General features: G+C 45.4%; 1 protein-coding gene across 1 annotated transcript in view; it reads right to left on the minus strand.

The window, feature by feature from the left end:
* Nucleotide 1: 1 nt before the first annotated feature.
* LOC111977262 (collectin-12-like) overlaps nt 2-14,839 on the minus strand; it is a 57,018-nt gene continuing 42,180 nt past the window's right edge. The window contains 7 exon segments of the mRNA XM_024006646.2: nt 2-2,391; nt 2,534-2,679; nt 2,847-2,956; nt 3,059-3,195; nt 3,325-3,822; nt 3,938-4,981; nt 5,203-5,289. Of these exon segments, the coding sequence (XP_023862414.1) occupies nt 2,372-2,391; nt 2,534-2,679; nt 2,847-2,956; nt 3,059-3,195; nt 3,325-3,822; nt 3,938-4,981; nt 5,203-5,289 (2,042 nt within the window). The 3' untranslated portion in view covers nt 2-2,371.

A 14,839-nucleotide genomic window follows, 5' to 3' on the forward strand; every position in this document is an offset into this window, starting at 1 on the left:
GTATGTGTGTCGTACTTTATTTTGTAAACAATGAAATGTGAAACGCCACCGTTAGTAGGTTATTTTATGCACAGATCGGATCATTTGAAGAATTACTTCATTTATTCACATATCACATGGTTGGCAATTCTATGGTTTTGAACAGTAAAACACTTGCATTGAATGTTATTAGTACTTTAGGTGTAGCTTAGACTAAACAAAAAAAAAATGTGTTGCTTTGCTCAGCTCTAATGTTCTCTCCATGTTGCTTTAATGTTTACCAAGAGCTCAGTCAAATGTATTTACAAGTGTACATCTAAAACAAGGTTGAATCTTTGCAGAAAAGCGCTTTCTTTTGAAAGTTCAAGACAACATAGGAGACACGCAGAGAAGATACGAGATACATTACATCTGAGCACTCAGTCTTCAGTTAGTCACTGTTTTGTTCTTTTAAGTTTAAAAATCTGGTTGGTAATGTGCTGGTAGTTAGCGTTAGATTCCCTCTACTAAAAGGTGCCAGCTGAAAGAATGGATCGGGATTGGGGTCATCTAATTGTATGCACTGCGATACCTAGCCCTGTGCTACAGTGTGCTGAATGAATCAACATCATGCTATGAATCAGGGCTAGACAAGAAGGAAAGAAACAATCAAATTCAATGTTAAAAATGACTGGACTATTATTGTTTTTCCAGTCACAAATGTACGTGTGAAGATACAGTACAGTATCATGGATCCGAGGATGGAATCAACTTCCTGGCACCATAAAGGCAAATGAGACCTCTGGTAAGAGCTCCAGTAAAACAGACGTGCTGCGTTCCAGGCGGACTACATTGCACTGCCAGAACTCACAACACCCGGATAGGTGTTCAGCAGCCACGTCATAACCACGTCATGTGATGTAGCATCCTGACTGCTCAGTCGATGACGTGGCATTGGTTGATGTAACGCAATGCCTGCAATGTAGTCATCCTGGAACATGACCAGTAGGGTTGTGATTGTCATGGAATTGTGGGATGCTGTAATGGCCAGGCAAATCACCACGGTCTCCGTAATAACCATTAGAATAGTAACAACATTTTTATTTAAAAAAATTTAGACCCACATTTTCTCCTCACCATCGTTACTCCTGATCACATGTGCTGCCATATAAATAGAATGACCAGAACGGGGTGTCCTCGATCAAGTCAATGATGGTATAATGGGTGGACTGGCGGCCATTGTGAGTGTACACATAGGAGCAGAGCAGGAAGTAAAAGCAGGATGTGCTGTGATTTGCTGATTCAAACTAAACTGACGTTACAAAAAAATACATTCCATCGCATGAGCCACATCAGTTAACATCATTTGAATTAACATTATAAATTACCATGACAATTATTGCATCACAATACCAGGCGGCCATTGCGAGTTTACCCATGAGTTCATCAGTCAAATTGCCAGGGTTAAAGGTTCCAAGCCCGTTCTATTCTTCCTATTTCTATRTKTGCTGCTGCTGCATTTTGGGRGSSKYSSSSSSMAACCATTGGTTGATGCAATGCAACGTTTGCAATGTAGTCAGCCTGGAACGTGACMACAGACTATTGCTACTTTGTGGAAAGTTCACACTCATACAACGACACAGGCGCCATAAGCAAACATACAGTACCGTAAAGAAACACTAACATGTACACTTGTGCAATCTTGACTTATACAACCAAGCAGACTTTCTGACTGTTATGTGTAAATACATCATTTATTCAAATCCATGTGTATAATAACGTAGTTATATATATATAGCTAGACAGTTCTTGAGGTTTGAGGAAAGGACTGGTGTTCCTCAAGGGTAGCATATCAGCGACATTTTGTAGCTTTTTTTTGCGCATCATTTTGCACCTCACATAATTGTGGAACTAGACTTTAAACCGTGAAAGGCACCGTGGTGATTCCCATTGGCACTGCTAAAATAATGATCTACATTGAAAAAAAAAAAATGCAATACGAAAATATACATTCAGATAATCAGATATAAATGGACTTAAAGTCGTACAAAAAAAAACAGCATTAAAAAACAACGAGACCAATCTATGAGTCAATTACTTGGGTCGTTATGTAAAAACAATATGGATCCTCTCAACTCTTGATTGTCATGTTGTTGTAATGCAAATGGTGGAAGTAATGGTCTGGATTCACTTTGGAGGATAGCTGAATCTGGCCACTAGAGGGGGAAAGCTCAGTGAATGCAGCCTTAGTCCCGATTCAGGCATGTGCAGTTTGTCCCTCGTCTCTCTCCATACAGCATATCCATGCAAACGTGTGTCAGAGGGCTAGTTACACTTGTGGGTGGAACATAATGCTGCTCACCACACCGCCTCTGACTCAACCGTGCTTCTTTTTCTTCTTCCCCAGAGGGTGCTATAACCCTGGAGTTTTTGCTGTAGAAAATGATATTACGTATAGATTATACAAATATTTTTGAATGCAAACAATATAACTTAGACAGAAAAACCGATGCGGATAGAAAACTTCAGAGACAGACAAACAGACACACGACGAGACAGACAGACGGATACTCACAGCTCTCCATGGCTTTCTCGCAGATGTAGCTGATGAGATCTTCACAGAAGAAATCATTCCACAGTCCTTCGTGGATGAGGCCTGCGCAGTCCTCTCCTCTCTCATGCCCGTGGCTCCAGTTGTCTGGCTGGCCCGGCTTCCACTTCCTACAACCACACAGCAGAGGGCGCTCACACACTGAATTCCTTCCAACTATAGATACAAATTCAGTGAGGACTGAAACCGAACTTCAGACACCTTCACTTCAGTCACACATTGATGTCAATGCGAGGTCTCACATGGATCAGTCTGGTCACTGAGGTACTATACTCACGTGAAGGCAGGTTCRGTTCCATCCAGCCAGTGCCAAACATTCTCCTTCTCCCTATCTGTCAGACCCATCCAGAAGTAGCCCTTTCCAGAGGTCTGCTTCTGCAGCCATTTCTGAGGGGGGAAAAAGTAAACATGATGTCAGTAATGTCACTCATTTTATGACTGTTCAAACAGATGTGCATTGTATTACAAAAGGCTTATAAGGACTGTCACCTGTTCAGCTATGTCGTTAATGATCACCATTGACGCAGTCTGGGCATCACAGCTTTTCTTTGCATCGTCAAAGTTGTGCAGCTCCCTGGAGAAGTGGTAGCATTTGTCTCTGAAGCCAACCCACTCATGAGGACAACCTGAAGTTAATATGGTTATATTGTCAAACTATCACCAATTAGCTCAWGTCCTGTCAACTCATAGATGGTGTTGACAGAGTGATACAGAGATATTAATRGTGTATAAAGAGTATTATGAGTGAGTCTTACCTGGGGCCAACACTGTAGGGGCGGGGAAGTCACTCTTCAGAGAGACATAGGCCAAAGGCACTGCTGCTACTGCTGCAGGTCGGGCAGGATGTCCTGGTAGTCCAGGTGGCCCTGGGGCCCCCACAGGCCCCACCGCTCCCCTGGGTCCCTGTACCCCAGCTGGTCCCACCTGTCCTAGGTCTCCCGGCGGGCCCTGGGGCCCCTGAGGACCGGGCTGTCCGTCTCTCCCAAGGAGCCCAGCCGTTCCTGGCTCACCCTTCGCCCCCGGAGGTCCTGCCCTGCCGCCTGACCCTCGGGAGCCCTTTGAACCTGGGTTGCCCCGTGAGCCTTGTTGACCTCTGGAACCTGTTAGTCCCAGTGGTCCTGGAGATCCCTTCTCTCCACGGAGCCCCTGCACCCCAGGCCCACCTTTATCCCCTTTCTCCCCCTTCTGACCGGCCTGACCGGCCGCTCCCTGGGGTCCTTTGTCTCCCCGCGGGCCTCTGGGACCAGGTGGACCTGAAACAAGAACCAATATGTGTTCTTTTGAAACGTGTCTGTTCAACGGTATACTGTTTACAACACACTTCTACGTGAACAAAATAAAAAGCTACTATTTAGTGTGTGCCCTCACCCTGGAGAATGGTGAAGTTGGTGATTAGCTGTGAGTGCTTGCTGTCCACCAGTTTCATCTCCTCCATGACTATGGAGAGGCTGGTGACCTCCTTGTCGAGGCGGGCCGCCAGGTCGTCCTGCTGCAACCTTAGTGTGGTGGTGTCCGACCTCACGTCCAAAACCGTGGAGTTCAGGTCAGCCAGGTAGTCGGAGTGGCGTCCCACTGTTTCAGCGCAGGTGCGCAGCTCGTTGAGGTTGAGATTGATGGCGCCCAGGAGTTGGGTTGTAAAGCTGATGTTGCCCGTCACGCGGTCGATGCTCCCCTCCGACTCGTCCAGGCGTATCTCCAGCTGGTCGAACTTGGAGGAGGTGAGGTTGTCATGGTCCCTCTGCTGGTCCATGATCTCCCTGAGGGTCTGGTCGTGGTTCTCCGCCAGGCTGGAGGTGTTCTGCAGCTGTCCGGACAGCGAGGCCAGCTGAGAACCCACGTCCTCCAGAATGTCGTTGTTGGCCTTGGCCAGGACAGAGGCGTTGGAGGCCAGCACCTGGAGGTTCTGCACCTTCTCCCGCAGCCAATCAGCGTCCGACTTAGTCTGCCTGGCCGTCTGCTCTATGCTCTGGAAGTCATTGCGGATCTTCTGGATGGCCTGGCTGGTGTCGTCCACTGACCTCTGCAAAGCCAAGATCAGGCCCCTTTGTTGGGCCTGGGTGAGGTTGAGATTCCCGATGCTGAACTTGGCCTGGCTCTGCTGCCGAACCTGCTCCTGAAGCTCCGTCTGCAGCCGAGCCGTGTCGTCCTGAAGACCCTCCATGGTGCCGCCGTAGGCCCGCAAGGTGCCGTTGACGGACCTCAGCATGGCTGTGTTGGCGTCCAGCAGACCCTGGATGGAACCCTGGCTGCCTTGCATGTCCTGGCCAGCATCCTGCAGACGACCCAGGGCTGCCCGGTTACTACTGCTCCTTTCAGCCACCTCGGACAGCTGCCTCTGCAGAGCCCAGATGTTGTTCTTAAAGGCCTGGATTTCTGTGGTGGTGTTCTCCGACTTCTCGCCAGTCTGGTCATCTGGGAACATGGGATGAAATTGACGTGGACTTTGTAACTGAGAGTTGGATGAAGTTACACTTCTCTCAATGATGAATGTTGCTAAAAACAGCTATTCTGATTCATTTGATGTATTCAAGATAATGCATAGCCCCATAGTACAAGGGATACTGTATGGTCAACTGGCTAGCGTATATGCTCCATACTGCTGTGACCATGTGGTAGGTAGGGGTGAAACTCACCTAGCTTTTTCAAGTCTGTTTCCACAGCAATGATCTTCCCCCCATAGCTCTCAATACCTTCGGACACATTGTCAACCTTTTGCACCACTGCAAAACAAACAAAACAACACAGCACAACACAGAAAAGATCAGGGTTAGGTCTTCAGCACAGTGGTTGGCTCCATACAATATTAACAGTCTGAGAAGGATGGGCAGAATAGCCTGAAACTATACAAAAGGGATCAGAAAGGATACTTATGAAAACTCACTCAGACACAATATATAATATATCATATAAGATGTATATTTATCTGGCGGGTATGTAATAATGGTTGCCTCAGCAATCACAAGCTCTAAGATTAGGAAAAGGTCATGTGATACACAATAATGTCTCAATGACTTGGTGTGTCCATGAAGACCGGGCACGAGACACTGAAGACACTGGAAGATGAGTGCAGATGGGGTGGGTGGTCAGAGGGAGTAGGATCTGGAGATGATCAAAGTGGGACAGGGGGACCCTGTGGGACAGGAAGCGACCCAAGTGGGGTTCCTCAGTAAACAGGGGGTTCAAAGCGTACCCTCAGGAGACAGACGCTGTGTCAGGCAGGGTCTTTACGCCCCCACAGGCGACAGGACCCTTCATTTCCTATGGAATGTGTCTGGGAATCATCCCACCACCACCACCACCAAAGGCTATGGAGGCATCTCGAACCATCTAATTGGAGACCACAGGGGTTCCAACCAGTGGTGAAAACTGCACACCATGCTATTTCTGTTATTTCTATCCTCCACAGGTAAAGACCAACCAACCCATCAAGCTCAAAGAACCCACCAAGCTCAACCTTTAATGGGTATAATCATCTATTTTATTCAAGGGCCAAATCATCGTAAAGACACAGTATGAGAAGATTTAGCACCACCTCATTCATTCCCTCCCTCTGACWGAGAGCATGGGAGGACACGGATAGATAGATCCCACTGTTATGACTGGGTGTATTTCCCTGGACACGCTGTATGTGCTTATGATCTTCGTAGCTTTCAATGTGTACGGTGTAGTTGCAGAGTACTTTACATCTACTGTATGCCAGTCACAGACAGTGAGGGGTGAGGAAGCTTTCCAGCAGAGCCTGTTTTTCATGTTATTTTGGCATTAATACGTATCACATATCAGTTTGCAAACAATGTAAAAAAAATAAATAATCTTTGAGTGAATAAAGCCGCAAACAAACACGATCTCATTTTTGCTTTCTTGAGTAAAGTATCTCCAAATGGAGGCGTTTCAGCCTAGCTCAGTGCTATCTGTGGTGGTGGGGCAGCCAGAGGAAAATACGGAGCGTATGGGTTGGTAATGTTCTTTAGTTGTGCCGTAATTGGCTCAGTGTTCTGTCACTCATGGGGACACTATGTCACTGCAAAATCTATGGGTAGAGCTCGAAAACTCAAGCCCCTTGGGTGCTGCCATAGACTTACATTAGAAGTGCCCATCCATGAAGGCTCAAGGTCATTGGCCACAGATAAAATTACATCAAATCACGTTATATCTACCGTAGCTTTGATTGGACTGATCATGTCAACATCATACTTTCAAAATCTTAGCTAGCAAGCTAGACAAGCAGTCGTCWTCATGCATGAAGTYAGCAATCTACTGGCAAATYCTTTTCAATCATTGTCACATGAAGAGAAATGATAGATAAAACGTATCGGTGCTCATCGGCCATTGGAYATAAACATTACACAACAAGTTGGAAATCGCTAATTCAAAAATGAGTGGTAAGGCGCCACTTCAGCCACAGGTTCGATCCCAGGCCGTGTTACAGCCGGCTGTGACCCGGGAGACCCATGAGGCGACGCACATTTGGCCCAGCGTCATCTGGGTTAGGGAAGGGTTTGGCCGGCCGAGATGTCCTTGTCKCATCGTGCTCTAGCGACTCCTTTTGGCGGGCCGGGTGCGTGTTTCCTCTGACACATYGGTGCGGCTGGCTTCCGGGTTAAGCAAGAACTAGTGCGGCTCTCGACCTTCTCCAAGTCCGTAGGTGAGTTGCAACGATAAGACAAGATTGTAACGACCAATTGGATATCACGAAATAAAAGGTGACGCCATGGGCCAGAAAAGTTTGAATACATTGGCCATGCTGTCAATCCAGCATGACTTCTGCCGCGTTCAAAACTACTGGAAACTCGGAACTGGGAAATCTCAGTTCCGACATTTCAAGTCGTGATTTCGGTCCTCTTTCTAGAGCCCAAAAGAAGGACCGTCGCGCCACCTTCCTGTTTAAGTGAGCACAGCACAACAAGGTKAGTCCAGAAATGTCTTGTATGCTGCTGCATAAATKATGTAATATGCCAGGGTGATACTGTATGTATACTTGTAGCCAAGAAAATAATACTAAGTGTATGTTGTGTAGTAAGCTGTTCGTAGACCATGTGCCTCATCCTAATCATTTGGTAGAAACCACATTTGTTTAAGCTAGTCAGCCATATCAGCTATGTTCTTTTTAAGGCAGTAAATGAGGCTGAATGAACTGTTTTGTTTCCAGACAAGGCTCCSCTGATAGCCMGGTTTTGCAGTGGTAAGGTGTTGGGACTGTTGTTGGGACTCTGCTGTTGGRMMRSYTTWYKKWRGSCCYWAMMRKTTKKKGGSMMCSKTTKKYMAMSKTWWWRKYCMAWKRAWWTWWTKKTTKGKKKTKKKKTKKKKWRKKGSYTTKSYKGSMWKSMWYYWAAAGAARWTTGCCCGAACAAGATTTATGCTAAAATCCCCACTGAATCGTACATGTTTCTATGGCACAGTTGTAAAAGGAAAAATAAATACGCTACAACATTGCAAGTTAAACGTTGTGATAGCCACAACAACGTAGAAGAGGGCTCCGCAATTAAGGAGGTATAGTGATGATAGAACGTCTAACTGACAATGAAAGGCGACTTCGACTGGAAATGAGAGACGAGAGACAGAGAAGCATTCTTCAAACCGCCGAGGATGAGTGCGCTTTTCTCATTGTCAACAAACAATAGGGAAAAAAATGCCTTCTGAAAATAGAAACCCAGAAGTTTCATGSAAGCTTTTAATGACTTGCATGTGTTCCATCTGTAATTATGGTAAACAAACATTGAAGTAGACTGAATCTCTCAATCTGTGCCATATTCGCTTGCATGCATAGCAGGGAATTCATCCCAACAGTACAGTATGTACACTTAGATGGCATTTGTTTCAGGTGAATGTCCTGTGTTAGAATCACTCCGACTGTAGCTGATAGCGTTGACTGGAGTCGATATTCACAAAGCGGCAGATCAGTAGCAGTGCTGATCTTGTTCATAATGATTAAAGGCAAAAYTGATCCTMGATCAGCATTCCTACTCTGAGACGCTTTCTGAACACRGGCCTGGTATGGGTAGCCTCATAGACGTGTGTAGTAGTGTGTGTGGAACGCAGGAGTAAATGCTTCCACATGTTTGAGAAACCGTTTACTACATGCACTCACTGAACGTCTAATTCTCCCAGSATCCCTCTCTTTCCAGTACAGGAAACAAGGAATCAAAACAACATTCCCTACCATTCACAGACATGTATCCAGACTTGAAACAGGAATATAATTCTGATGGAAAATGGTTTTGTACGGAGTAGACGTCCTAATGTTTTGGGAAACTCAAGATGCCTGTATACGGAAAACAAATGTCACTAGGGATGTACAGTAGCCTTTTCATGGTGGAAAGATGTTTAAAATGTTTACCCTCATAGATGACTATCCGTCCCCCAAATACTCTCAAAATTAAAAAAAACCAAAAAAACATATGAACTAGAAAAACGCCCTCTCGATTGAAAGAGTAGTATTAGCTCACAGTGGAGAGGCATGGCCAGTCTGAAATGAAACGTTCCACTGCAAACTAAATGAGACACATTTCCAGACACCACAAACTACTGTACCACACAGAGCACAAAAGACGCATTCAGCTCAGGTCTGCAGACCAAACCGTACATCTACTGCACATTGTTTCTCTCTATAACAATTACACACACATACACATACACGCGCACACACAGTTTTACTGTTGTTTGTTTTGACTTGTTCCTATGTCTGGGGGACAAGCCATGGGGGACGTGACTCAGCGCTGTGTTTTTAATTGCACTCATCCTCGCTGTTAAACTTTAATCACTTCGGTGTGATGCTCTCTGTACTAATGTATTACTTCCTCTCTGTCTAGATGTTGGATTCAAATAGTTGTTAATGCAGAATGCTGTGGATAAAAACACAACTTTGGGAAACTTTCTTCCAAGTTATGAAAGAATTAGCATCCTAAATGGCCCACATACGCTGCTAGCCTGCTACTCTGGAACAACAGTGATTCTTTACATGGTTTAGCTGAACGCTGGAGAATCACAGGGAGAGTACACACACACTCACACACACACACACACACACACACACACACACACACACCACACCACCCACACACACACCACACACACACACACACACACACACACACACACACACACACACACACACACACACACACACACACACACAACACACACACACACACACACATGAGGATGCTCTTCGTGGTTGGAATCCATTTTATCCTGCTCAATTTATATATTAAATATTTAAATATCTTTAATACTATGTTGATAGACGCATGCGCTCACACACACATGCACACACACACATGCTCTCAACACGTATAAACATGCGTATGCACGCACGCACGCACGCACACCCACACACACACACACACACGCACACACTGTATAATATCTGCGTCCCAGAGCTCACTGCCCTAAGCCAGCTGATGCTGCAGCTGTGGTGTTCTGGGTTGTCGATCCCGTTCCCTCACATCACACAACACACTCAAGCACCGACATAAACAACAACCACAACAACCTGACATCTCTGCTTTTTTTGCTAAAGCTTCAATATTATAGCCAGATGTAGTGACAGATTCCATGTACACAGCTGGAGCAGAGGGAGAGAGAGGGAGAACGCAGCATGAGTGCTGAGTAAGGCCAAAGAGAGGGCGAGACTCTCCCTACACCCTCTTATTCTCTTCTCTGATTCCTCTCCCTCCTCATATTCACCTGTGTCTAATCCCTCCCTCATATAGCCTGGGTCGTGTCTCAAATGACACCCCATTTCCTATACAGTGCGCTACTTTTGTCCAGGGCCCCCATAGGGGACGCAACCCTATTCTTTCCTGCCAGGACAATGTCCGAGAGCTGGAGAAGAGGTTTTACCAGCCTATCATGGAGGTTCTATACTGTAGCTCAGAAGAGATCACATACGCACCATAAAGAGATCAGGTGATGAAGCGAGGACATTGCTATGGGTGAGAGTAGCGAGCATAGGGTGGGCTAGATGTTAAGATATCTGTCCACACTTCATCATACACTGCATCCTACAGTACAGAATATAGATGTGAAGTGAATAGAACATTGGGGTCTCACTTGCGGCTGTTGCGGTGACTGTATTACCGCCACACGGGCACTCCCGAGTCATGAAGGCGGTCAAATTCCACGTGACTGTTTAGTCACTGTAATTAGGCTTCCAAACTCTGATGCTGCTGATGGTCATTAGTAGCCTATCAAACTTGCTAACTGCCTGGTACTCAGCACTCTATTGTCCCTCTAATCACTCTGACATCAATGCAAATGTTATCGAAAATCTAATCAAACACTTCATGAGAGCCCATGAGCTCTAGTCGCGCAACATTTATATAGCCTATGCAATTGAGCGAGAAAACAGAGTGATGGCCTCTATTAAAAAGAGGAGGATCGCATCAGCTTTCTATAGGTTAGGCCTACTATATTTATTTCTCAACTTTCCTAATAATCAGCACACCTGGCTGGCTTGAAAATGAACCACAGGAAAACGGTCCTCCATTCTCTATTTAAGTGCATAGATGACATGTATTTTTTCCCGCTGCCCCGGTTTTGAGACAGGTCATGATAATAGCACCATTTTTAATCAAAACAAATTTCACACATGTGTTATTTGGTATACAGTTGAAGTTGGAAGTTTACATACACCTTAGCCAAATACATTTAAACTCAGTATTTCACAATTCCTGACATTTATCCTAGTAAAGAATCCCTGTCTTAGGTCAGTTAGGATCACCACATTTATTTGAAGAATGTGAAATGTCAGAATAATAGTAGAGAGAATTATTTATTTCAGCTTTATTTCTTTCATCACATTCCCAGTGGGTCAGAATTTTTACATACACTCAATTAGTATTTGGTCATTGCCTTAATATTGTTTAACTTGGGTCAAATGTTCAAGTAGCCTTCCACAAGCTTCCCAAAATAAGTTGGGTGAATTTTGGCCCATTCCTCCTGACACAGAGCTGGTGTAACTGAGTCAGGTTTGTAGGCCTCCTTGCTCGCACAAGCTTTTTCAGTTCTGCCCACAAATTTTCTATAGGATTGCAGTCAGGGCTTTGCGATGGCCCTCCACTACCTTGACTTAAGCATTTTGCCACAACTTTGGAAGTATGCTTGTGGTCATTGTCCATTTGGAAGACCCATTTGCACCAAGCTTTAACTTCCTGACTGATGTCTTGAGATGTTGCTTCAATGTATCCACATAATTTATAATTTTCCTGCCTCATGATGCCATCTATTTAGTGACGTGCACCAGTCCCTCCTGCAGCAAAGCACCCCCACAACATGATGCTGCCACCCCCTTGCTTCACGGTTGGGATGGTGTTCTTCGGCTTGCAAGCCTCCCCCTTTTTCCTCCAAACATAACGATGGTCATTATGGCCAAACAGTTCTATTTTTGTTTCATCAGACCAGAGGACATTTCTCCACAAAGTACGATCTTTGTCCCCATGTGCAGTTGCAACCATAGTCTGGCTTTTTTTATGGAGGTTTTGGAGCAGTGGCTTCTTCCTTGCTGAGAGGCCTTTCAGGTTATGTCGATATAGGACTCGTTTTCCTGGGATATAGATACTTTTGTACCTGTTTCCTCCAGCATCTTCACAAGGTCCTTTGCTGTTGCGGTCTCTTCCTGAGCGGTATGAGGGTTGCGTGGTCCCATGGTGTTTATACTTGCGTACTATTGTTTGTACAGATGAACGTGGTACCTTCAGGTGTTTGCAAATTGCTCCCAAGGATGAACCAGACTTGTGGAGGTCTACAGTTTTTTTCTGAGGTCTTGGCTGATTTCTTTAGATTTTCCCATGATGTCAAGCAAAGAGGTACTGAGTTTGAAGGTAGGCCTTGAAACACATCCACAGGTACACCTCCAATTGACTCAAATTATGTCAATTAGCCTATCAGAAGCTTCTAAAGCCATGACATCATTTTCTGGAATTTTACATGTGTGCATTGCTGCGTTATAATGTGAAGAAACAGCCTAATAGCCTAAACAGCCTAAACAGCCTAATAGTTGATCAACATTTAAAGCTAAACATTCTGATCTGCTGCGTCAGCCACATTGCGTTAACATATTTTGGGGATGCTAGTGTTTGTATTAATTTGGGATCTRTCGCATCCCACAACTGTCCCAGACTATGTTTGGAATATTTATTCTCGCACAGAATAGGTMAACTTTTGTACTATGGGGGATAGTAGATTGGCATTGGCTAGTGCTTTATCAGTTCGTTAGGCCTACTCAGCTTGCTGGCTGCCGAAAAGTAAATGTGGACAGTTCTTTCAATATCTTCACTATGTACCTCGGRATTAGATAAGGATGTGCGCAGTTGCGTCCCCGATGTGTCTGTCTTCACTTGTAGCCTGTGAGAAAGACCCGATCCCGTGATGGAGAGCCATGTGAGTGAGAGGTGCTTCGGAGCATGCAGCACTCAGGGAGAAGGGCACAACRCAGCACTCCGGTCCAAGGACACAACGGCCACTGGCCGCAAAAGGTATGCATTTTTTGGGGGGTGCATTACGGCCACCCAAAGGGATGCCRCCGTGAAATTCGAGGCATTATCAAGTACTTGCCAAAATGTGAATGAGAGACTGATAAAGTGTGTGCAGCCTGCACAAACGAACTCATGCCTTTCAATGTCTTAAAAATCTAAACATATAGACCAACGTTTGTAGAACAACTTAAGTTACACGAATAACTCTTAATTAAGCATATAGGAGTACATACACTACCAGTCCAAAGTTTTAGAACATCTACTCATTCAAAGGCCAGATCAGGACCTAACATAAGGACAACTCGGAGTATGCTATTCTGTTCTTCTGAAATAGACTTAAATAATGGATCTTTTGTGAAGGTGTAGGCTATATTACATGGATTTATTCAACTTTTTAAAATGTAGATGTTCCAAAGGTCTGCATCAGTGTATGTGGAAGCCAGGAGATGCTAAATGTGTTTATGTTAATTAACGTCAATTACCGTGAGACCAACAGATATTTGCTTGACAATCACCGGCTGACRTATTTTCGTGACCGCCACAACCCTAGTCTTACTTCACATAACCATCTAGACCTGACTGCATGGTTAGGCTGTGGAGATGTAGTTCCCTGGACAGCCCACTACTACAGCTCTGCCAGTAAAGACCAATTTTAGTGGGTTTTGCTAGAGTTACAGTGAGTTTACCGCTTATCTGGTCTTAATTAGGGCTGCATGAAAATGTGCAGTGTGGAACAAGGATGAGGATTGACTACTGACTGACTAAACCCAATTGTGAGTGTAAAGGACATCACTTTTAATTTAGTCGAAAATCCACAACAACCACGAGCGATGATAAAACGGTTATTTGTGCACACATATGAGAACGGTTAGCGTAATTATCACAGGAACAGTCTAAGTTCGGCCTTTGGACCGTTGCGGAAAAAGCTGGAAAAATCGGAACACAGACCAGGAAGTGGAGCTCCACAACCGCGGGCCGGTTCCTTGAGGTGTGAGCGTGGGGGTGTTGGTAAAATAAGCGGAGAGTAAGTCCTTGGGTCCCGAGAGAGGGGGAACGGGGGTGTGCAGGGGTGTAGGAAGGGTGCAAGGGGGAGAACATACAACAGTGCTGAGGTTTTCAAAGGAAAGCAAAAAAGGGGGCGGGTTGCGGCTGAGTTAATGTCACTTTGGAGAGAACAGGGCTTGTTTTGGTTTCAGAGAGTGTGATGGTCTTACAGTCAGTGGGATCGCTCAGAGTTTCCATGACTCTTCCACTGGCCTTAATTAATAACAATGAAACATTGTCCAACAGCATCTATGTCATGTTTGGGCAGACCGTAAGGAGTCACTGGGGACATTAGCCCACACAAACACACACACGCCCATACGTACACACGTACACATGTACACACACACACACACACACACACACGTACACACACACACACACACACACAGCACACACACACACACACACACACACACACACACACACACACACACACACACACACACACACAAACACATACAGCACACACGCCCACCAAATACACCACAGCACACACACCACACACACACAACACACACACACCAACACACACACACCACACACCACACACACACACACACACACACACACACACACACACACACACACACACACACACACACACAGCCTCACACTCCAAAGCAAACAAACACACTGTGCTCATGGTGATCAAACAGGTGACTTATTTCCTGCAGGATGTGGAGAAGGACCTCACGCACAGTTTGGACACTCACTTTCTCAATGTGAAGCGTAAAAGCTCTCTCGGGAA

The sequence above is a fragment of the Salvelinus sp. IW2-2015 genome, linkage group LG17 (genome assembly GCF_002910315.2).
Source record: "Salvelinus sp. IW2-2015 linkage group LG17, ASM291031v2, whole genome shotgun sequence".
In the NCBI taxonomy this organism is placed as follows: domain Eukaryota; kingdom Metazoa; phylum Chordata; class Actinopteri; order Salmoniformes; family Salmonidae; genus Salvelinus; species Salvelinus sp. IW2-2015.